This window comes from Drosophila santomea, chromosome 3R (genome assembly GCF_016746245.2).
Source record: "Drosophila santomea strain STO CAGO 1482 chromosome 3R, Prin_Dsan_1.1, whole genome shotgun sequence".
Taxonomy (NCBI): Eukaryota; Metazoa; Arthropoda; class Insecta; order Diptera; family Drosophilidae; genus Drosophila; species Drosophila santomea.
The window spans coordinates 19,286,758-19,312,091 of record NC_053019.2 but is presented as its reverse complement, the minus strand read 5'-3'; the positions used below and the strand labels follow the sequence as shown (position 1 = coordinate 19,312,091).

Genomic DNA, 25,334 nt, shown 5'->3' with positions numbered 1-25,334 from the left:
AATATATTCAAAAATATATGCCTTTAATTTTATTGTTTCCTCCTTCTTTCTTTACCCCGTAATCGATATTAATTTCATATTCTAGCTACATGGACATGTCGCGTAATCAACCGATAATTGTTTAAATAAATATATTAATCCGTACATAATATTGGAGTAAGTGTACCTACACAGATAATGTGATAATGTATCGCAAAAGACCAAAAACAAGTCGTACATGGTATGGTAGTAATTGCTTAGGCTGCTAATGCTAATGCGCTTGTCCTCTTTCTCATTTCGTTATTGTTACTGCCGATGTTCACCATCTTCTGGTTGTGTAGAGATATTGTTCATTAATTTATAATTTATTTTTATCATTTATAATGATAGCATAGGTAATGATGTAAGTATTGTTTATCAACTCTTGTAATAATAAGTCTATGTGTATAAGCAGTTTTCATTCTCGTTCCTAAACAGCCGTCCAGCAGAATCTTTGGCCAAGCAAATGTGAACGATAATTTAAATTCGAAACGATTCGAATCGAATAGAATCGAGACTGTGTAGCTTTAAATCAGGTGAAACCGATCTCGAGTACCCCCAATTTGGGATAAATAGTGCTCGAATTCGAGATAATCCTCTTGGTTGCCGAGATTATGCCGATGTCTTCTGATGAACGACCTTCAAACGTAAAATTCTCCCTCGTTAATTATCGCATTGGTAGTCTAATTGTCTCAAATGATCTCTTCCTCGCGGAAGAACCCGGATGGGGTTCAAGTAATTGAAAGTGCACGAATTCCGAATTTCTTCAGTGGCGGACACGGCACAGCCGCAACGCTTGAGTGTAAGTGGGTTTTGGGTGGTGGCTTGGCGTGGCGTGAGTGGTGCTGAGTATGCGAGTGGGTGAGTGGTTCAGTGGTTCAGGTGTTCTGTGGATCTGATCTGTTTCGTGTTCCCGTCGCAGGCAGCGTGGCATTTTGGAGTATTATATTCAAATTCGTTCAATCGCCTGCTTCTGTGGTGGGGAGAGAAAAGATAGTTACACGCATAAGTCGAATTTGCAGGTAGGTTCAATCTGGGCATGGCACTTACCGATAGCCAAGAGGCGGGGATTGTGATGTAGGTGTGTGTGTTGGTTGGTATGCGAGTTTTGAAATGATCGAAATCAAGAGCGAAATAAAAAGTAATTATTTCTTTTTCTTCTCTTTTCTGCAAGTGTAGAACGATAAGCGAGGTTAGCAATCGTGATTGGAAATAAAAAACGGGGTATCGGATGGTGGGAATTCGTTTAGGATCGCACTAAGCCAAGCTAGACACTGAAGAGTTAGCAATAAACATTGAGTTTTGGCCTCGGCCTGCTCACATTTAAGAAGACAGGTGATCAGGTCAGTACGGGTCAGAGCATTTACAAGGAGCACCTCTTGGAGCTTGGAGCGGATCACTAGCCTCTGAGTTGTGGTGCTTCGTGTACTGTGGCTGATGGCTGATGGCTAAATCTTGGCAAGAGACTAAGTTGTTTAAAGGCTTTTCGAATGGATCAAGTGCCGCCAGAGTGGGCAACAGCAGCAGAAGACATCGAACCATCTGTAAGATTGAAGAATTCTTCCATTTGGGTTTTGCTTTTCACTTTTCACTTGCATTTGGGTGGAACGTAGCAATGCATTTGAACGGGAAAACGGAATGGCAACGGGCAACGAGTGACGGCAACTGCTTTGGGTTCACCTAGGGATCGGGGTCACCAAATGTCGTCGGGTTAGCATGATTCATATATGATACATCGGTGAGGTCACCAGCAAATTGTGAAGTGTGTGGGAGTGAGTGTGGGATGGCTTAATTGATTCCGTCTACTTTAATTGTATATCTATCTGTTGGATGTGTGCGGGTTTGTAAAACTGGTATAATATTTTTTTTTTTTTTTTTTTTGGGTGTGATTATGTTGTTTGCATGTATATTTTGAATGCCGCTAGCTTAGGTTTAAACGTAAACGTTTTCTACTAGTGAACCACATTTGTGTTTACTACAATTCTTTGTTTAATTTCGTTTCTAAATATATTTTTCGGTTTGTATACATTTAACGCCAAAACTTTGGATTGCTACTAGTGCTACAAAAAACTGCTTTCTATAGTTAACTATTCCAATCTTGACTTTAAATCGTTTGAAACGGTCGAGTGTTTGGGTTTCTAAATTCCTAATTATCAATTACGAATTGTTCATTGAGTTTTCACAGCATGTTGTGTGGTTGTGGTTGCTTCCAAAATAAAACCATTTTCACATAAGAACTAATTACATTAGGGGTCTTCGTCACCTAGTGGTTTTAATTGCCTACGCGCAACTCTTAAGTCTGAATTCAGTTATTGTTATACGTATCGTAGTTAAAACTATTCAAAATTAAAGCTTGTTTATGAAGGGATGTGGTAATTTGATGCCAGCGAAATGCCAAACAAAAAGAACACACACGAAATATATTTACACATAGAAAGGATTAGGGAAGAATAGTGGCAACAGAACAGGAATGCCAGCAACACAACAGAACACCGCAGCAAACTGAGTCCCAGAACAACTTGCGCCAGGCCAAATTGGTCGACACCGAGATCCTGGGCGGTCTGCGGAACGAACAACACAACAGTAAAGAAATATTGGAAAAGCAGCTCAACACAAAATAACAACGAAAGCGAAAGGAACAAAAAAACATATAGCGAAAGACAAGAACAGAATATAACGAATGGATCGGAGCGATCGCTTAAACCACACAAGCTGAGAAAACTCCCATTACGCGTCAGCCAATGTCCTGCTGCACATGGGCGGAGGACGAGGAGCTGCTGCCGCTGGGGCGTTGCTGCTGACTGTACCTGTTCGTTGGCTGTTGCTGCTGCTCCTTCTGCTGATCCTTCTGGTTAATACTTTGCGGCGTGGGTGGCGGGCAGGCAGTGGTGCCCACTGGGAATGTGTCGGCCTCTTCCTCGTGCGACGCTGGAGACGGCTGCTGCGCCTGCAGCTCCAACTGCTGCTGGTCAGCCAGCATCTTGGCGCTTAGGATGCTCACATAGGTGCGATAGCGACGAAGCTAAAGATATTAGGTTTTATAAGTTCAATTCTATAAGAAAGGGATGTGGTAAAAGCTTACTTCATACTGCAAGTAGCTCTCCTTCTCCTTGTAGTTCTGCAGAGCCAAGCCCTTGCTGGGAATTGGACCCTTCTTGTGCTCGTTAAGCTCCTGATCTAATTGCGCCAACTGCACCTCGTGCGAATCCAACTGCTCCTTCTGTAAAACACGAGTAATAAGATTAGGGACTTGTACATGTATTGACTACCTTTTTGTACTCACCAGCAACAGCTTGGATTGTTTGCTGGGCAGGAGCGGACGCTGGAATCGCTTCTGACTGCCCACCCCGCCCTCGAGCGGCGGCGCTGATATAGCGGCGCACACGTAATTGATCGTCTCCACCCACGACTGCAGCTCCTTGGAGTCGCTAGTCTGAAAAAGATACTCGGCCTGGTCGGCCGTCTGCAGCCGGAACACATGTTGCTTCTTGGTGTAGTCGTTGGCCTTGGTGGCCAGTGCGTGATGTATGCGTATTGCATTGTGCAGATTGTCGGACATCTGTTGATAAATTTTAAAGTTATAAGTTGCTAGCTAATACAGTACCAAACTAATGATGGGTTAATACTCACTTGACTTTTACGAAAACCGTGCTCATCCTTATGCAAATACAGCACAAGATCACGCAGCGTACAGTAGAACATCTTCCAGGATCGTTTGCCAAAGGGAGCTGCAAATATATGATAGTAAATTTTACTCCCCTTCATTTTACTTGTATAAGTCTTACTTTTCTTAAAGCTGCTGTCATAGCAGCATTTACGCATCACATAGCCTTTTTTGTATTCCACAGCCGTGGCCAGTTCCGGGGGATCAAGGAAGGGATTGTGGCCCACATTGCCCAGGGCACTATTGTTGGCTCTTTGCTGCTGCAGATCACCAGCCTCTTCATCTCTGCAAGAATACGTCATCAGTAAAAGTTAAAGTTGATATGTTATATCTGGCCACTTACAGAGCCCATTCAAGCGGCTTGGTCTTAATGGCCTGGTAAAGCGACTTGAGCACATCCTTGGGAAAGTTCTCGCCATCGTTGAGATCTGCCAGGTTGTCGACGAATTCCGCACAGCTCATCTTGCGATTCATGTTCTGGCCGTGCAAGTCCGTATTTAGCAACATTATGGCACAGGTCAGCGTGTGCACGGCGTCCTGCGAGTTAAAGGTGCCAGGATTGCAGTCGAGGAAGCGCTTGGAAAAGTGCACCAGCACCCGTTCCCGTTCCTGCGTTTCGCCGGACAGCGAGAACTGCTGCAAGAACTCACGCAGCGCTTGGTCAAGTGACTTCTTCTCAAAGATAAAATGCTTGAGATACTCATCGGCCACCGCTCGACTAAAGTCATTGCTGCAAGAAATAGCGATTATTTAATAAAGGTTTCTTAAAATATATATGTTTGTTAGCATTCTCACTTCTTGCTGAGATGTCGCGACACATCGCTCTTCTTGAAACCGTCGAGGGAGTGCAGTCTTTTGGCCAGGCGTATAGCCGAGGGCAAGTCCACGGCCTTGGGCGAATAGTGGTACGAGTGGAGGGACTCCACATCGCTGCCATCATCGGAGACTGGCGGCGAGGCGTCCCGCATACCGACGGTCATCGTGCCCAGCGGCTCGTCCGTCAGCGTGACCACATCCTCCTCGGAGCGGCCGTTTGTGCAGTTGACGCTGCCGCCGCCGCTGCTGTTGCTATCCAGTCCGCGCACTTGGATGACCACCTTGTGCTCGGACTGTTCCCTGTCTCGATCCCTATCCCGTTCCCTTTCTCTCTGCTGTTGCTGCTGGGCGCGCAACTGCTGCTTGAGCTGCTGGCGCTGCTGGGCGGCCGCGTCCGAGACGAGAATGGTGGAGTCCGAATCACTGGGATCGCTAAGTACCATGCCGCCTAGAATATCGCGAGAACTCAATAAATTATCGTCGTCTTGGTAGTCGGGACTAGATATATTCGAAATGGCCTCTGAGACGCTCTGATCGTTGTTGCCACCACCACCAATGCCTCCACCACCACCATTGTTTCCGGGCCCACCACCTGGGCAGCTAAGCAGGCCAGGAATCCCGCTGGGCGGATGCGCGACCTGGCCGCCCTGTTCCCGCTGCTGCTGCTGTTGTTGCTGCACGGCGGCCATGGGACCATTGCTGCTGCTGCCCAGGCCCAGGGCGCCCTTGGAGCCCGACGAGGACATCACCGACGAGGAAACCGACGTGGGCGAGGCCGGACTGCCCACAGCCGAGTGCTGGGGCGACGAACTAATGGAACTTGAATGTGAATTTGAATGCGATTGCTGACCGTAGAGTTGCTGCTGCTGCTGTTGTTGCTGCTGCTGGTGCTGCTGCTGCTGCTGGAGTTGCTGCTGTTGCTGCAGATGTTGCTGGTGGAGCTGCTGTTGCTGCTGCTGGAATTGCTGCTCTTGCTGTTGCTGCTGTCTCTGGAGAGCCGCCAACTGGTGCGGCTGGAGAGGCGCATTATAGGTCCACACGATCCGATCGCGATCCGATGCCTATAGGATTTGCAACAAGCCAGAGATTAGTAATATGGAATTAACAAGGTTTTCTAAGTTATCGTTCATCGATTTATGCTCTATGGATTTTTTTGTCAGATCTCGAATTTCCATTGCCGTTGCCCAATCTCTCTGTGGAGTCCTAAACAATTTTCCGAGTGCTGAAAGCGCGTTCGGTGTCTGTTCTGTGTGTGAGTGTCAGAAACTTAGGTGGTATGCATTTGGTTCGGGTGTTGTGGTGTTTGTACGTTGTGGATAAGCGTTTTGGTGTCGAAAGGTTCTCATCTTCTACATACAAAAGTTTTCCAAGCGCAGGCAAAAAATCAAAATCGGCAAAATCGAAACGAAATCAAAAACAAAAGTCACATTAATCAGCATGCCAACTATGCAAATGGCAACCTTTTTGCATAAAATATAGTTTAATTTGCTGCTGCAGTTCATCGTTCTTGTTGATGTTGCAGTCATGATTGTTGCAGTTGCCGTTGCAGTTGCAGTTGTTGCTGGTTCGCCGGTGTTGCTGCTGCAGTTATTGTTGTCGCTGGAGTTGCTGCTGCTGCTGCGGTTGTCGGTCTGCTCGCCCTCGTTGTTGTTCGAGGCCAGTGACGAGTTGTTTACAATTACAGTGGCCATCGACTAGAAAGCTCACGGGGGACAATAAATTGCGCATATCAAATCGATTCGAGAAGAGTCAAAGTAGGAAACAGAGAAACGAGAAAACGAAAGAAGAAAGAAACGCGAAACAAGAGAGTAAGATAGACAGAGAGTTGTTTAGTAGTAAGTAAGTTAAGTTAGGTAGGCAAGTTCAAAGTAACAAGGTAACAAGTTAACAAGTGAGCAAGAAAAACAGTGGGTTTGGGTTTGGGTCTAGGTCTAGATAATTAGATGATTAGATGATATGAATGGCTTACAGAACAATGCAATGGCTAACACACACGCATACACATATACATATATGGTCAACAGACTACAGAAACCAGTTAACGAAAACCGAACTCTACATAAGCACTTTAAAACGGAGAGTGGGATAGTAAACTCATCAACTACGAGTGTCGAGTGTTCTGGGGGAGATCTGGCGGAAGGAAAATTCGACTGTTCGCTGTCTAGCTCTATCCGGCGGACTATCCTGCGTGGAGTGGTAGTGCCTAAGCGCGGCGACGCCTCACCTGCGAGTCCTCGGAGTCCTGACGCGTGTCCAGCAGCGTGTTCAGCGAGCTATTCACATCCTCATCAATGTCGATGGGTATCACGGCGGCGATGTCCTCGCGCTGGATCTGCTGCAAATGGTCCTCGGACTTGCTGGTGCGGAAACCGGCGGCATCACACTTCCGCACCACATGTCCGTTGTGCCGGCGCACCAACACAGCTCCGGCGCCTGCGCCACTGCTCGACTCCGGAACGAGCGAACTGGGCTCCGGACTCGTGGGCACCGAGTTGGCTGTCTCCTTGTCGATCAGCGGCGTCGACAGCGAGATCGGAGAGGTTGGCACTGAGAAGGAGGTTTCATCTAGGCCCAGGCCGCCAGCCTCGCTCTTGACCGTGGTAGATGAAGATCCTGATCCGGAGCGTCCTGCACAGTCGACGGCATCGCGGTTGCGCTGCTGTTGGCGGGTGGCAGTGCGCTGTTTCAGCGCCCGCAATCGTTGCTTGGCTGAACCGGAGCCCATAGAGTTGGTGGAATAATCCTCGTCGCCCGCATCGTTCTCCTCATCGTCGTAGGCATCGTCATCATCGTCGTCGTCCACCAGGCACTGCCGATCACTGTCATCGTCGTCACCTCGGCCCACGCCGCTCTGATAGGTTTCGATATTGGTGATGTCGTAGTGAGTTTGATCCTCCTCGCGCTCCTCCTCAACCTCCTCCTGTTCCTCCAGCTCGTCCTCGTTTTGGTAGTATTCGTAGCGTTGCTGATTCTGCTGCTGGTGGTATCGTTGTTGCTGTTGGCGCTGCCGCTGCTGCTTGTTGTCCTCTTCAAGGACATACTCGGCCTCCTCGTCCGGCTCCAACTCCTCGCACATCAGCAGCGTATCGTTGGTCAGCGAATCCTTACGGTTGTAGCTGTTGTTGATGCTGTCCCGCTGCTGTTGCTGTTGGTAAGTTTGTTGCTGCTGCTGTTGCTTCTGCAGCAGCTTCGCCTCACGCTTCACGGAATCTGAGCTGGTGTTGGTGGGCGAGTCCACCGAGGAGGAGGACGTGGGCGAGGATTCACCAGAGGCACGCGGTGCAAGTGCGCCGTTGATACGCGGATTTACCAGACGACTGGGTGAATCGCGAAGGCTGTCCACCTGCAAAAAAAAAGTGGTTTATTTAGGTCTCGCCCTTATAGGTTTCAATGATTTATTGAACACATACCTTTTTGGCCTGGGCGGGAAGCGGGTTGCTGGTCTGCGGGGTCCGGGACAGATTGAGAATAAGGTCACCGGTCATCATGTAAGCCTCAAAGCGTGGCGCTTTCGCCGGCTGCGGAGGCGCCGAGTTCGGTTCCGGTTCCCGCTCCGGCTCCCTGTCCGCAAACCGCTGCCTGGTCACCGGACTGCCGCTGTAGCTGTTCGAGTGCTGCAGCGATTGCGGTGGCAGATGGGCGGTATGTCCGTTCCCGTTTCCGTTCGCCGCCTTTGTCGGAATCTGCGAGGGGCGCGGCCGCTTATTCTGCGGCGAATGGAGCACGGGCACGGGCTTGGGTACGGCACATTTGGTGAGCGCCTGTGGAATGCGTGAGGGGCGGAAGGTGGGCGAGGTGGCCTCCCCACCACCACCACCGCCGACACTACCAGTGGGCGATGTGAGACCCACTACGTTCGTGGTCGAGGTGGTGATGCTCGTCTCCACCACCTTGATCTTGGTGGAGCTGGCCGAGGAGTTTCGACTGTGGCTGTGCGTATGCGTGGCGGTGGTTGTGGTCGTGGTGGATCCACTCGCCAGCAGTGGCGACGAATTCTGCCGCAGCGAGGGCAAGTGCGTGGGCGACTTGTAGCGCAGTCCGCTCTGCGAGGGCGTGGTCGCCGCCCCCTTACCACCAGCGTTTGGCCGGTGATTCGGCGAGGAGTTGGTGCTGCTGCTGTGGTAGTCGTATATGTTCGGCGACTCAATGTCCACATAGTGCGGACTCTGGGTGTTGGCCAGCTGCTCTTTGATCCGCGCCTTGAGCTTGGGATCTGAGGGGTAAGAGGGAATATTAGTTTTCAATTCTTGAAGTTCATTGTCTGAGATGCAAACCGATTTAACGTATATATATGGTTCATGGAAATAAAGAACCATTTAAGAGCCTTGACCATGTTAAGCATGGTAATTAGAAAAGCAGTTTGGTTCAGTTCAGTTTGGTTTGGTTCGGTTCGGTTTGGTTTGGAACAAGACCGGTACCGGTTTGCATCCTCGAAGAGTGATATACATTTCCACCTACCTCGCTTCAGCTCCAAGGTCACCAGCTGTTCCGACAGGCGCAGGCATTTGAGAACTGTTCAAAAATATGTTTCGGTTAATTATTCACAGCTTTCTCCGACAGCATTCCATTATGCCCAGCCCAGCAGGCAATCGGCACTTGGCACCCAGCACTCACCTTCCTTCGTTGTGTAGCGATGGACATCCGTTCCGTTGACTTTGAGGATGACATCCCCGGCCTCAACCTGCGAAATGGAGAAGCAGAGTGGCACATTTAGTAGGCAAATCACTGGCAATGCCCCCCGATTCTATTGACAACGCCAGAAAGCCAGAAAGCCTATTGATTTTCCTTCGGCTCGACTGACGACGGGGACTGGGCTTTGTTATTATTATTCGCATGTTGGGCTGTCGGCACTTGTAAACTATTTTTAATTTTCTTCTCGATGGAAATGTGGGAAATTGCGGGAGCTGACGGGCTGGGTGGGGAAACAGCATGAAATCACAACGTGGGACGACATTGGCGCCTTATTTACTTGCTGACGTAGGAACACACAAGCTGAAGAGCTTTTCGGTGTCCGTATCCGGGGTTGAGTGGTACGTGGAGGAACCTTCACCTCCGGCCAGCTCAGTCAGCCCAGCACTCATAGATTATTCAATAAATATGCTATGCTAGGCCCAGCTAGGATTGGGGATTTTGAGTTTGGATACGCGGCGAGGCGACACGCGTCTCCTGAATTCATGCCATGAATGCCGCATGCACAACAGGGAGCTCAAATTACTTTTGTACTATTATTGCATAATTAGTTCTGTTCCTCCACGGCCTTCCTGGCTTCTTGGCTGCGTCGGTTATTATTAATGCACAGGATGGTATATGTATATACACATATAAGTTGGCAGCAGGCAGGATGTTGGGTGTGTGCTTCCTTCGGAGACACTTGACGCGAATTGCGGGCGGCAATTAAAACTAAAAGTCGCACTAATTTATGCTCTCACTATATCTCGCTCGGTGGAACTGCCAGGAAATCATCGTGGCTCTGCTAGAGAGAACCCTGCATTTGGCCAAGACGAGAGAGAGAGAGCGCGAGAGAGCCGGAAATGGGGGAAAACTGGGCTAAGAGAGAGAGCCAACTTTGCAGCCAGAGAGTGAGAGAGAGAGGGAGAGTGAGTGGGTGCCACATATTGCTGCTGTTGCCGCGGGCGGCAATGCAATTCAATTAAGACTGTGCTTAAATTAATTGTGCCGCCCGAAAAATGTCGACAAACTGAGTTTACATAACATCCGTACCCGTAGAGGCCGCCACCCAAGCGAGCTACCCCGTGTTGGCAATTTCTAGGCGAAAATGAAAAGAAAGTCAAACCCGTAATGCAAATTTGATGTTTTCCCCCGTGGCAGCATCTGCATAACACGACAAAGGAACCACCAACCACTCTCCACTTTTGGCCACTTCGGAAACCTGGCAACGTGTTCGCCGCCTTTTGATAACAAGCCGCGATTAATGGCTTGCAGCGCCACGGAGACTCTGAGGTTCCCCAGATTCGATTAGGCACTTTAAAACAGCCAGCAGTCATCAGCAGATGCACAACCGCACACACACACACACACACATAGTTGTGTGCATCAAACAAAATTGCTTTTGCATTTCACTTTCACGCTCTGAAGGGGAGCAGCGAACGATAGCTGTAAGATATGCTTACAGTGGAACCCCTTTCAATGAAACTATGGGAAAAACACACAAGTCTCCCCTAGAGAAATCACTTCCCATTTTCATCCGCCTTTTATGGTTTATATCATAATATAAAGAGCTTTTTAAAGATAGCTTGATCTGTTTTAGCTGAGCTCCTCTGCAAACTGCTGCTGAGATAGTGGGCCCCCTGGGCACAAAGTTGTCGAGTCGAGCTAGTCAAGCAACCGACAACCAACTACCAACACACAACAACCAGCACCCAGCAGGCTGCACAGTTAAAAGTTAAATCAGTTACACTCGACTGCCGCCCTGTCCTCCACCCGCAACCCCCCTCCTCCCCACTCACCCCTCAGCTACATCCGCACCCTTTGACCCCTGACTTGCATGTGACCCCTCTGCTTCTCCTTCTTCTGCTGCTGCTGCTGCTGCTGCACCGCTGGCTGCTCAAATTGAAATTGGTTCGAATTGATTTGTTTTTACACCCAACGACACCAATGACAATTGGACAGAGCCTCTCCTGCATTTTCTACGACCCATCCAATCCATTCTGCTCCATTCGTATTTGGTCTGGTCGCCAGTCTTGTTTGTTATCCGCAATGTCATGCCCCTATTCCAAAGTGCAAAAGACACAAAAAAGTTGACTGGGCGCTGAAGATACGACCACAATAGGATGAGCTGCACTTTTGGGGAGACGAAAACAAGTCATCGCAGTGATTGATCCAATGAGATGTCCTGATAGTAAAGTCTCAAGGGATAGCCCTTAATTGAAGTGCACTAACTGAAATCTAATTAAAGGGCTATCCTTTAGATACTTTCTTTACCCGAAGTATTTGCCATCTGTATATTGCAACACTTTACTGTGGAAATGGGTTCGGGAAACCCCCAGGTGTCCGCGGTAATGGAAGCCCATGTTTACTTCAAAACAAGTGTTAGTGGCATTTCCGAAAGGGAAGGCATTCGAACACGACACCTATGTAAATAGAGGGAGGCTTATCAGGAAATTTCCTAATTCTCCATAATCGGCTGTCAATGCATTTGGACTGATAAACCCCATACCAAATAGCATTTCGTATTCACGTCACATTCGGCTTTCAATAATCGACTACTTGAGGCCACAATTAATGCCAAGTGAACTATGGTTTGTTTTTTCGATTTTTTTGGGGCTCTCCTTGTGTATGTTTTGATTTCGGTTCAATGACGCTTTATTGACACGAACTAAACCAATATCAATTAACAATAGCAACAACACGACGCCCACTTGGCTAGTTGTGTGTGTGTGTATGTGGGTGGTGGCAAACAAGGCGATTGATTGATTGTATTAGCGACTACGACGACCTAGTGAAGTACGATGCCGTGCACTACCTTCACCGTTATACGGTTACATACGGTTACAGTATCATCGGATGGTCTATGGACTCCAATTGCCGCAGAGTCGTTGACAGACTGCAGTAATGGGTACGCGTACGGTAAAGCCCACTAACCTCTTTTTCGCCGTAGCGCCCAGAACCGAGAAAATCAATGTTGGGGCAGGCAGAAGGTGAAGCCAGTCAGTCAGTCCGCTTGCCACGTGGGCGTCACAAGTGACGCACTCAACGGAAAAAATGTTGAGACCCGACCCGTGGCATGAGCCGTGGTGGAGGCAAGAGTGTGCGGTTGGAGCCAGACACTTGGAGCCCATGGCTCATGGCTCATGGCTCATAGCTCTCACTCAATCCGAAAGCCTGTTATTGGACTAATGATTTTGCCACTTCCCTGGCTATTTGCATTCTACACGGCTTCGTCTGGTCTTTGTTTACACGTTCTGTCCTTCAACACGGCACTTATACCGTAGAAGGTACAAGGTATTGAGTCCCCATTGGACATCAATCACACCCCCCATTATATGCGAAATTGAAAAGAAAAGAATAGAGAAACGAAACGGGGAATGAGAGCAGAAAGTTGGAAATTGCGCTAATTTGAGATTGTAATATAGATTATTCAGTGCAGAAACCAAACTATGAATAAGTAGATTTCGAAATTGAGGAATGTAATTTAGGGAATTAAATGAAATATTGGATTATGAAGCCCTTGTGTGGAGTACTCAATTCCCCAAACACCAATTAACGACCTTGAGTTATGGCTCCAAAGGGTTTCTTTTCCGGCTCAAGGGGCGACATCTCTTATCACGTTTAACTAATAAACATCTGCAGAATGCCGCTGCTCGATAAAAGCAGATCAAATATATGCGAGCACACAACCAAACACTCGTTTGCTGTTTTATTTATTTTGACGACCTTGCGGAACACTCATTGTGGATGATTTCCTTTCATATTTGCACCAAATAAAGCGAGGGGGAGCAACAAATTAGCATGAATTGCTTTATTTCATTATCATGCTCCGGTGGGTGTTGTGTAATCGCGGGAATCGGAAGTCGAATGAATGCTTTCAGTGGCTCGAATGGTCTGAATGGCAATGTTGATGCTATCACTGCGCCGTTTAGCTAAATAATTCCGGTGATGGGAACAACTTGACGAACGATCCATTATGTCCATAAAGTGTGAACTTTATCAGAACTATGCCAATGGGCTCGACGACCGGAGATTGCGAATTGAGTGATTCACACCCAGTCACCAAAAAATGTATACATAGGCAATATATAAAGAGGTTTTTGGGAAAAAACAATCTCATTCGGCAAGATTATGCCTTTTTCTATGTACTCTCTTTGGGTTTTTGGGGCAAGTTGTTTGCTTAATTTCTAACTGCCTAATTAAAAAGCTTGCCATCTTAACGGGCACAAATTTCACTACATTTTTGACCCCCTTTTATGTGGACCATATATCGCAAGTAAATGTAGTAATTTGACTTGGGGATAAAGTTTGCCAGCTATTAAAAAAAAATAATGTTTAATAAGGAGGCTTTAATTCAGTTTTATGCCTGTTTAAGAACGGATACGTAAATCTTTTGCTAAGCTTTTTCTTCTATTCAATTGCAACTCTTTTAGTCTGGAGATTCAAGGTTTTAGCGTATCGATTGCGATACGAGTATTTATACCCGTTACTCGTAGAGTAAAAGGGTATACTAGATTCATTGAAAAGTATGTAACAGGCAGAAGGAAGCGTTTCCGACCATATAAAGTATATATATTCTTGATCAGGACCAATAGCCGAGTCGATATGACCATGTCCGTCTGTCCGTCTGTCCGTCTGTCCGTCTGTCTGTCCGTCCGTATGAACGCTGTGATCTCAGGAACTACAAAAGCTAGAAAGTTGAGATTAAGCATACAGACTCCAGAGACATAGAAGCAGCGCAAGTTTGTCGATTCATGTTGCCACGCCCACTCTAACGCCCACAAACCGCCCAAAACTGCCACGCCCACACTTTTGAAAAATGTTTTGATATTTTTTCATTTTTGTATTAGTCTTCTAAATTTCTATCGATTTGCCAAAAAACTTTCTGCCACGCCCACTATAACGCCCACAAACCGCCCAAAGCTGCTACGCCCACACTTTTGAAAAATGTTTTGATATTTTTTCATTTTTGTATTAGTCTTGTAAATTTCTACCGATTTGCCAAAAAACTTTCTGCCACGCCCACTATAACGCCTACAAACCGCCAAAAACTGTGTTTAAGACTCTCCTTCTCCCTTCCACTAGCTGAGTAACGGGTATCAGATAGTCGGGGAACTCGACTATAGCGTTCTCTCTTGTTTTATCTCAAGCTTAAATCAATGTTTAGCCATCTTTATTACCCCTATTTACTGTGTATTCCCTGATTGTAAATATCCGAAAAATGTGCGCACTTTCTACGCCAGGAAATCGAAATGGACGGGATGTTTGTCTGAATCTCTGGCACTGTGGAATTCTCTAGCGAATATATGAGTGTTTGTGAATATGCGAGTGTGTGTGTGGATGCGGCTCGTGCGGGATTTGCATTTGTGCAAAACGCATAAAAGCAAACTGCAACAAGAACGAAAAGTAGAGACACCAACAACAAATGTTTTTCAAACAAAAAGTTAGTCTACATGTGTGTGTTTTATTGGGCTGCCAGTTACACTGAGAGAATCTAAACTATTAACCATTGTGGCATTTGAATTTAAAGCATTTTGAATACTAAATGTAAATCATATTGCGATTTGGCTAAAGACTTCATCTAGTTCTGGATTTAGAACTTGAAGATATTTGAGACCGTGTTTTAACTAACTAATTGTACTAACTTTTTTCCTGTTTAGGCAGTTCGGTTTGGTTCTTTTTTAAACAATGTGCATAGGCAGGGTTTATTTTTGTTATTGATTTGCATTCGCCTTGGTAGCAGCATTTGCCTTACCAAAGTTTGCGAATGTGGGCCAGAAAGTCGCAAAAAGGGGGAGTAAATAGCCATCCGAAAGGGGGAAGGTATGTACGAAAAACGAGCCGGCTAATTGAGCATTTCAAACCAAAAAAAAACAAAAAAAGGAAAGGAAACAATGAGGTGAGGTGAGACGAGACGATATGAGATGGGACAAGAAGTGCCGCCACTCCATTTGCAGCTAGACAGCCGGCAAGTGGCAGCACCACCAGATGCACATTCGGATGCACTGCACCCGCCCGAAATGGTCGTTGGCTACGTTGTTGCTGCATGTGCTGCAACAGCATTTGTTGCATCTTTGGCAATGCTTGGACGCACACACGAGCCAGCCAGCCAGCGAGCACACAAACAACGCCGAATATAAATGCTCGAGATTTAGCGCAAAGTTTACGGCTGCTACCGCTCGCCACTAAGCTTTCTACGCCACTTTTTGCATGCCTGAGTCTCAATCTGAATCTGAATCTGAGTCAGCCACCGAGGAGGTGATGGCCAGTTGGCTAGCTTGTAGCTATGGTTACATTTAGAAGATTCTCTGTTTATAACTTGCACTAACCATATCAGATTTTCAGCAGTCGTAGTCCTTTTCCACATTCTTATTTTACCTTTTAAGACATCTCTACATATTTCCAATGCAATTGCCAGACTAGAACTGCCAAAAACAAACCACTAACCAATTAATTTAAGCGTAATTTCCAAATTACAATAATTTATGGGACTAATGTGCTTCATATGATGCATCAACAAATAAATAGTCATAAATTTTGAGGTGACTGAGCTTCAGTAAGCAAGTATGTATATAATATAAGCCATATTTCAGTCACTTTAAATGATTCATTATTCCGCGGGTTTTCGGGCTGAAACCCTACACTTAAAAAGTATATTTTGTGTTTACGTGTGTGGCATCTCTGAAGCAGCGGCTAGCTGAGTGCCTTATGCACTTATTGTTCTTATTATTTCTTTGACTGTTTTAGCCACTGCTACTGCTGTGCGCTGTGCCGTGGCGTGCAACGAACCGCAGCGACGGAGCGCACACAGAGTACTCCGGTGTGCACCTCAGGCCTCCATCTCCATCTCCATCTACTCCCCATCCCCATTCCCCATCAAGTATCCACTCCATTTCCACCTCTCAGCAGCGGCAGCACTGGCACCACCCCCTAGGAAGCTCCAGCTCAAGAAAAGCCGGGTCGCATGGAACTGAGTCGAGCCAAGCCGAGCCCGGCTTTATTTAGTTGGGCTGGGCCGACTGCCTTCCGTCGAGCAGAAAGAGCAAAAAGCAGCAAGAAAACCAACTTAATAAACGCGTGCGCAATTTTCCTACTTTTGTAATTCAATTAAAGCGAGTTTACTCTACTTTTTTGCACTTTTGACTCCAAGTGAACCGATTGAGAGGGGGGTGAAATACTCGTATATGCATAAATAGAGCCAAGATCGTAGATAAGCTGTTGGAATGCCCTGTAGTATTAAGTGTATTTATATTTATTTTCAGAATATTAATATCTGTTAAGAAGTTATATTTAAAGCTTGAGCATAAATATGAAATTCTATCTAAAAGTCTTTAAACAAAGGTAAAGTAGCATCTCACAGTTGGTACACAAAAAGTATCTTTTATCACTCAAGACATTTCCGACTGATATGTTACAGATACAGAATCTTAAGTGTGGATCTCTGCCATCAGATACGAGGGTCGTTTGATAAGTCCGTGACTTTTTGAATAAAATATATTTTTTTCGTCAAAGAAGCGTTTTATTTCTCAACATAATCTCCTTTTAGCTCTATACATTTAGTCCAGCGTTTTTCCAATTTTTTTATTCCTTCCAAATAATAGGTTTTCTCAAGTCCCTCAAAATAGTCGTTTGTTTCTGTGATGACCTCTTCATTTGACCCGAATCTCTTACCGCCGAGCCATTTCTTCATTTTTGGAAACAAAAAATAGTCACAGGGGGCTAAATCTGGAGAATATGCTGGATGGGGTAGCAGTTCGTAGCCCAATTTATGAAATTTTGCCATGCTGACTACACACGTGTGCACCCGTGCATTGTCCTGATGGAACAGCACTTTTTTTTTCGCCAAATGCGGTCGTTTCTGCTTCAAATCAATATCGAATCTGTCCAAAAGCTCTGAATAATATTCGCCGGTGATCGTTTTACCCTTTTCAAGGTAATCGATGTGAATGATACCTTGTGCATCCCAAAAAACTGTGGCCATGACCTTGTTGGCCGACAGACCCACCTTGGCCTTCTTTGGTGCACGTTCACCCGGAGAAACCCACTGTCTTGATTGTTCTTTGGTCTCTGGTGTGGTGTGGTGGATCCATGTTTCGTCTACGGTAACGAAACGGCGCAAAAATTCGTTTGGATTGTGGTTGAACATCGCCAAACACTCCTTTGAAATGGTCACACGGTTGCGCTTATGGTCGTGTGTGAGCAATCGCGGCACCCATCGCGCGGAAAGCTTTTTCATGTCCAAATATTCATGTAAAATGTGATGTACCCGTTCAGTTGAGATGCCTACAGCCTCAGCTACCTCACGCACTTTCATTCTCCGATCATCCAATATCATTCCATGGATTTTGTCGACGATTTCTGGCATGACGACCTCTTTTGGGCGACCTGAACGTTCGGCATCACTTGTACTGGTACGACCACAACGGAACTCAGTAAACCATTTCTTAACCATTGAAATTGATGGTGCAGAGTCCCCATAATATTTATCAAGTCTTTCCTTGGTTTCGGTGATGGATTTTTTACGCAAAAAATAATGCTTAATTAGCACACGAAATTCACTTTTTTCCATTTTCGTTAAAATTCACGAGATCGTCTGCTTTCAATGCCTATAAAACGCAAACCAAAAAACGCAGCTTTCTCAAAATTTTACAGTCAGCTGTTAATCGATAACTGCTGACAGGAGCAGTGTTGTATTTAGAGCAGGTGCGCGGCAAATACAAAAAGTCACGGACTTATCAAACGACCCTCGTATCTTCAGATACGCGGTATAAGCTCCAACTACCCTGTAAAAGGGCATTAAAGGCAAAAGTTGAAGCTGTAGCCCCATCTCTTGACATTTACTTCTATCTCGCAATTGTAATCGAGTGAATGCTTCTTGCTGGATTGTGCTTTTCAGAGCTTGAAGTTTGCCGACCTGCTCGACTCTTGTTCTTCTGTTTTCTTATTGTTGTTGTTGTTGTATTCTTGAACGTGTCAATTGTCATTACCCACAATTTGCCAAAGAAGGAGAAAGATCGGGATCATAACAGCAAACACACTCGTTCTGAAAGGGGGAAAAATCAATAAGTAGCTCAGAGCCAAGAGCTTCTTCTATTTCTTTTCCATTTTTTCTTTTTTTTGTCTGCGACTTGTCGGTGGCAATTAATTTGTTACTCGCAGAGGGCGGAGCCACACAGCTACAAAGACAACAACAACTACAACTACAATGGGAACAATGACAACAAAAGCGGCAACAGCGAAAAGTCGTTTGTCATTTCCAGTTAACGAGTAATTAAGCATAACGTTAGAATTTTGCAACAACGCCAGTCGAGAACAAAAGAAGCTACAAATTTCGAAGGAGGCGCAAAAAAAAAACAGGGAACCTCAAAATGCCGTCGAGGTATACACAACTGATGTTCAAAAGGTTTTGTATTTTATTTTTGCCCGTTTGCGATTTTTTGTTTGCCCTAAAAACAGAGGAAATATTAAATTCTTTTCCTCGAACAGCTGGGCAAAAATTAATTTTGAGTGGCGAGCGAAGAGAGAGCAAATTACTTGGCACCCCAAAAGATTAATGACTAAACGAATATAAATAATTTCCAAAAACATCAACAAGTAAGTTAGTTGTGTGTTTGCTATTTGATCATGTGTGTTCCCATTGTTTATTTTAGATAAGGGATATTATGGCTATGGTATTAGCAAAAATTCAATAGTTCTATAGAAGAAAGTGTTTACATATAGTTTAAGATAGTGTCTTAAGATTAGTCTTTAGTGTGTAATTCGTAGTTTAATGATGCTACAGACTACATACAACATGTTTATAAATCGATTAGATTACTTTGGCGCAATTAATTCACAATTTGCCACTCAGCCACCTCGGAATGCAGACTTTTGTAGTCTGGCGAGTGTGGAGTATACTTGATATATCGAGCTGAAGAAGTGGGAAAATAAACAAACGTGCTGCAAATGCATTCAGAAATGACAACAAACAGAGTGCAGCAGGGAAGTAGGGAGAAGAAAAGCCAGGCAAAGAAAATGGAAAAGCGAAGGCGAAGGCGACAAAAGACAACCGACGACACTCACATGCAACATACACACAATTTGTACACACCCAGTTGGGAAGAGCGTGTGTGCTTGTATTTTATGTGTGTACATGTGTTTGTGCATTCATTGAAAAATAAAATTGTACCGCAACCAGAATGACGGCATATAAAAAGTAAAATTAATTGCATTCGAGGAGCCGACGCGTTGGTTACTCATTAGGTTTTATGTTTTTCGAGGGAGCGGTCCTGAAAAAACAACTAATTACAGATGGTAAGCTGTGTAATTGAGAGTTATTTACATTTGGCGGTGTTAAGTTTAAAAATGATGCACAAAAACTGTGCATATGAAACTTAGAAGGGAACGCAGTGTGAAATCGACCCCCTAAATAATAGAATTTCTCATAGGCTTGTGACTGAAAACATGTATAATATTATTTTTCTGTAAAAACGAAAAATAAGTAATCAATTGAAACCACAAGGTTTGTCATAAAAAGTTTAAAAAAATTGTTATTCCATTGTTTTTGGACACCCCAAGTGCCAAGTGACTACTGCACACCCACTTAATAAGTAGTGTGTGCATAGATACATATGTATGTATGTATGTATGTATGTAGATAGAAGACAAGTCAAACAGCCCCAAACAAGCCGGGCAACAAAAACAACAACAAGTTGTAAGCGAAAGCGATAAGAAATTGAAAAAGTGCGTGCCGCTGCATCCAATATATACATACATACGTCCATATGTATTATGTATATATATAGACGTCCATGTCAGTTCGTTGCCTCAAGAAAATTACCGCGATGCATTTGTGTTGCTTTTCATCATACCTGGGCCTGGGCTTGTGTGGAATTACTTAATAATCTCGACAATTTAAAATTTAAAATTCCCAACGCGTTTTTTGCACTCTGCTTTCACGCATTTCGATTTGTTTTCTGTTGTTTTGTTTGTTCGGGACCAAGTTTTTTGTGTTTTTGATGGTTTTTGGTGCTTTCGGTGGTCGGGCGCATAAATTTAACAACCAAAGCCGGAGAATTCTGTTTGGGTTTTCGTGTAAATCGTTTTTATACCCGTTACTCGTAGAGTAAAAGGGTATACTAGATTCGTTGAAAAGTATGTAACAGGCAGAAGGAAGGGTTTCCGACCATATAAAGTATATATATTCTTGATCAGGACCAATAGCCGAGTCGATATGACCATGTCCGTCTGTCCGTCTGTCCGTCTGTCCGTCTGTCTGTCCGTCCGTATGAACGCTGTGATCTCAGGAACTACAAAAGCTAGAAAGTTAGGATTAAGCATACAGACTCCAGAGACATAGACGCAGCGCAAGTTTGTCGATTCATGTTGCCACGCCCACTCTAACGCCCACAAACCGCCCAAAACTGCCACGCCCACACTTTTGAAAAATGTTTTGATATCTTTTCATTTTTGAATTGGTCTTGTAAATTTCTATCGATTTGCCAAAAAACTTTTTGCCACGCCCACTCTAACGCCCACAAACCGCCAAAAGCTGCTACGCCCACACTTTTGAAAAATGTTTTGATATCTTTTCATTTTTGTATTGGTCTTGTAAATTTCTATCGATTTGCCAAAACACTTTTTGCCACGCCCCCTCTAACGCCCACAAACCGCCCAAAACTGCCACGCCCACACTTTTGAAAAATGTTTTGATATTTTTTCATTTTTGTATTATTCTTGTAAATTTCTATCGATTTGCCAAAAAACTTTTTGCCACGCCCACTCTAACGCCCACAAATCGCCGAAAGCTGCTACGCCCACACTTTTGAAAAATGTTTTGATATTTTTTCATTTTTGTATTGGTCTTGTAAATTTCTGTCGATTTGCCAAAAAACTTTTTAAATTTAAATGCTGAGTAACGGGTATCTAATAGTCGGGAAACTCGACTATAGCGTTCTTTCTTGTTTTTTTTTGTTTTTGTTGCCACGTCCGATAATTACAAAGTAAGTCTGAGTCTTTATGTGTGTGTTTGCATCGGCCCGAGTAAGTTTATTTATAAATTGTTGTCTTTGCATTGCTTTTTATAGCGCTGCATTTGCATTATGTCGATTTGTTAACTTTGCGTTGCACCTCTTTCGAATTGCAGTTGCATGGGGAAATTAATAACAATTGAAATGGGCCCCACGTAAAGTCCATTCTTATCCAATATCCGCTGGCCGTCTTCAGCGAAGAATCATATTCTGAGAAATCCAAATTCGTAATTGCTTCGAAAATGTGACTACTCTCTGTGAACTCTTCACTGAATTTACTTAGATAAGATAATATGCTATGAGTCTCTGATATCTTAATGATATTTTTTTTTTTAAATTAATTAACATCTTTATTTAATATTATTCAGGAACAGGTCAATTAAAGCCTTTAACCTAAATGTTGTCTTAAGTAAATAATCTCTTAATTATAAAATATAATTTGTTTTCATCTTAATATATAGGAATAGGTCAAATTTCGAGTAGTGAGGTTTCAGGTAAATAATATATTCATACTATCATCTTAGAAGCAGCCCAAAATGTCTTCTTTTGAGCCTGCGAATTGGGATAGCCCCCTGTAATCTCCGGGCGAGACGATTACGGTGGGCAGTTAGTCGATCGTTGTATCTGCTTGAGAAGAACGAGATTTGGTCTTCAACAAGGCTCAGGTTTAAATCATTGTGAAGCGTTTGGCCGCTAACGAACCAGTCACAGCCAGTGATTTGTCTTAATGTTTTGTTCTGGACGGTTTGGAATCGTTTTCGGTGGGACGCAGCCGCCACTCCCCAAATTTGGATGCCGTATCTCCAAGTAGGTGCGATAATTTGCTGATAAATCTGACGCTTGCATCTTAAAGGTAGTTTGCTTTTCTTATTTAGCATCCAGAATAGTTGGTTACGCTTTAGGTTGCACATTTTGACGACTCTGGCAATATGATCTCGGAAGGTTAGGCGTTTGTCCAGTGTGAGGCCTAGGTATTTCGCCTTAGTTGCTTGCTCTATGTCCACATTATTAATGTGTACCGCAGGAGTTGTTTTACGGCGTAACGTAAAGCAAACGTTTACGCATTTGCTTTCGTTAATTTTGATGTTGTTCGCCATGGCCCATTTCTCGAATTCGTTGAGATAAGTTTGCAGCATTTGTGACGACTCGGTCTCACTGTTCGAGGAGCTGAGAAAGCAGACGTCGTCAGCGAAGCTGGCCAGCAGCATTTTGCTGTTGTCATTGGTCATTTCATAATAGCTTGGCTTGGGGATGTCTGCTGTATAGATGGAGTAAAGTATCGGTCCTAAGACGCTTCCTTGAGGTACGCCAGCTGCAATGGCAACATTTACAGAGGTTGCGTCTCTGGACTGGACGCAAAACTCTCTGTTTGTGAGAAACGATCTGATGAGCTCAAACAGGTTGGCTGGCAGCGCTGTTTTGACTTTGGCTAGTAGTCCCGGGATCCAAACTCTATCAAATGCCTGTTGAATGTCGAGGAAGATTCCGTTGCAGTATTCTTTATGGTCATAGGCCTTCAGGATATGATTGATATTAAATAAGGAATTTGTAAAAATAAAAAATGAACAAAACTCATTCTGCTGGTTATATCATGTGAATTCCAGCCATCACTTTATAGGTAATTCGATTAAATTGACAATAAATTGATCTCTTCAGGAACAGCAACAATTGAAGAGCAAACATATCGGCATTTTATTCAACAGAAAAACAATTTATTTGCCTTACTTTGTTCGCTGTATTTACCCGCTTTTGTTTTCTTTTGCACTCGGCTCTAAACATTCGAGATGCGCTGCGATGACAGTAAATAGTAAATGAAAGCAAAACAAGCCAGTAAATTGATACACTGCCTTTTGTGTGTGACTCCCCGCCCCCCACTGCGCCCCCATTCCTTTCACCCTGCCACCCATCAATTAAAGCAACGATGACATCACGAGCGGCAAACAATGATGACACGCCAACGGAGGACTCTCATTTGCGCTTTTCTCGCTTTTTTTTTTCTTATTTTTTCGCTTTTTTTTGCCGCTGTGCAAATTGAAATGCTTTGACATACGCCAGCAGACAGACAGCCATGGTCATCACCATAAAAAAAGAAGTGGAAAAGTGGAAGTGGAAAATATTCTTATCAGCAGTCGAGGGGCGAGTCGGTCGCTTTGCATACAATCCAACATCCAAAACTCAAGCCACCAGCTGCCATAAAAAATTGTACTTATCTAGGTATGCACGTACATAGTACTGGTACATATGTATTTATACACTTTGCGTCAGATAAAACGTCATGAATAATTTGTTTTCCGTTTGAAAGCTTTTGCAACTGTAGTTGTTGGTTGGTAGAAAATTCAAAGATATTAAAGCTATACTGAAATTATTCAATTTCATATACCACTCTAATAAAACCTGCCAATACTTCCTGGAAAAGCGCAAACGAAATATGTCTTAACTAGAAACAGTCATGATTTCTATGAATATTGTCAAGTTCGAAATAATTTAACTGGACGCCAGCAATTTCTATTTATAGATCTTTGATGAGTACAACCAATATATTTTGAACAAGTCTATTTTCCTCTATAGATGTTTTCTAACGTTTAAATGTTTTCTGAAATTACATAATTTATATCGAATATTAATCGCTATAATTTTGAACCCAGCTGTATTGTATTCATGGGAAACTAAACTGAAAGATGCATATATACATTTCCTAAGAGAACTCAAGGCCATTGGGCGTGTTTGCCTTGACGAGGTTTTACTGTAGTCGAAAACGAAGCGTTGCCAAAAGTGAGGCCAGCAGGGAGCTGTTGCTTCTGCTTCTTCGCTGGCTGCTTCCAATGCCCGGTGGTTGATGAAGTCATAGATAGGTGGGGGTCACCAGTGGGTGGATGTGAGGGGGTGGTGTGAGGACTTCTCCTGTCCCAGACGGGAATGGAATGACACACACCGCACAACCGCATACACAAAGGCACACAGAGGAGGAGTTGCACTGGTGTATTGGATGTATAGGTGTAGGTGTATTTGCTACACTTACCGCTCCGCAATCGGCTGCCGGCGAATTCTCGACGATGTCGTAGATGACATGTGGCGGTCCGGTGGTTCCGAGTAGCGAAAACCCGAAACCGGAATGCTGCTCGCTGCGCCGCAGCACCACTTTCAGTTCCTCGCTCATTTTGGGTCCTTCGGCGTCCTGCTGCCGATCGGTTTTCACTCTTTTCTCTGTGTTTTTGTTTGGTTGGTTGGCTGGTTTGGCGGGGTGGGTGGTTGCTTGACCCCTGGGCGTGATTAATCCTTGGGCGACGGGCACTTTTCTTAGTCGCTTTAATTAATTCTCGCTGTTTTGGGCTTGGCCAACTTCATTTGCACACTCTCATTTTATTTCCACTCTTTCCACTTCACAACATGCACACACACACACACGCTGGCACACGCACTCACAGCTCACACACACACGCATTCACGGATGACGATTCGAAAAAAAGAACGAAACTCCTTGGCAAATTTGTTTAAACATTAAACATTATTGCATTTGCTGCTCTTCTGCTTCTTCTACGCTCGCTTTCTTTCCACGCAATTCTTCGTTCCACGCAAACGAAACTTGTTTAATTCGCCCGTCTTCTTCTCGCTTCGTTTCTTTATGTCGCTTTTGTCCGACTGTTTCGCCGCCGCTTTGCGGGTCGCGGGGGGTTTTAGCCGCACATTTTTTGGCGAATGTGGATGCCCAGATATCGCAGATTGTACTAAAAGATTGTAATTTGTAAATTGTACTATTGCACTGGTGATGGCAAGCATAAACGTATCCATACATCGATAAATGTCGGTAAGTATTTCTATCGTTCCTACTATCGATAGATTTAACTGGTATACTTGTTCTAAATTAAGTGACATTTATTGTCTAGCGGAAGAACATAATAAACTATATATAAATAAATCAAAACACACAACGGCTTACATAGAGAAAGCAGAAGATATCTCTAAATGCCCGTTGCAATGTGGCAGTCGGGCATCACTTGACAGGTAGTTGTGCCTATAACCACCTAAGGACTTTCCAACACTAGTTTACTTTAAAAATGAAGGCGGTTAATTCAAAAGATCTTAGCATACCAATGCGGTATTTACTGAAAATGAATAGATAAAAGGATTTATTTGGAAGAACACATTAAATATGCGGAAAC

The 25,334-nt window shown here is 44.4% G+C and overlaps 1 protein-coding gene across 8 annotated transcripts; it reads right to left on the bottom strand.

Annotated features, from left to right (window-relative positions):
• Positions 1-2: 2 nt before the first annotated feature.
• Positions 3-24,936, bottom strand: LOC120454688 (PH and SEC7 domain-containing protein). 8 transcript variants are annotated; one of them, XM_039640215.2, is made up of 15 exons: positions 24,194-24,936; positions 9,113-9,179; positions 8,957-9,010; positions 7,909-8,711; positions 6,723-7,841; positions 5,959-6,192; positions 4,478-5,559; positions 4,026-4,412; positions 3,804-3,967; positions 3,649-3,746; positions 3,302-3,577; positions 3,101-3,238; positions 2,826-3,040; positions 1,069-1,185; positions 3-991 (listed from the first exon to the last, which is right to left on the bottom strand). In XM_039640215.2, the coding sequence occupies exons 1-14, from the start codon at positions 24,329-24,331 to the stop codon at positions 1,164-1,166; spliced, it is 4,797 nt and encodes a 1,598-aa protein (XP_039496149.1). In that variant the 5' UTR covers positions 24,332-24,936; the 3' UTR covers positions 3-991; positions 1,069-1,163. The 8 variants fall into 8 exon arrangements, with proteins under 8 accessions (XP_039496149.1, XP_039496146.1, XP_039496147.1 ...); XM_039640212.2 differs by lacking the exon at positions 5,959-6,192 and having other exon boundaries at positions 1,069-1,560; positions 4,478-4,946; positions 5,349-5,559; positions 24,194-24,934; XM_039640213.2 differs by lacking the exon at positions 5,959-6,192 and having other exon boundaries at positions 4,478-4,946; positions 5,349-5,559; positions 24,194-24,934.
• Positions 24,937-25,334: the final 398 nt, after the last annotated feature.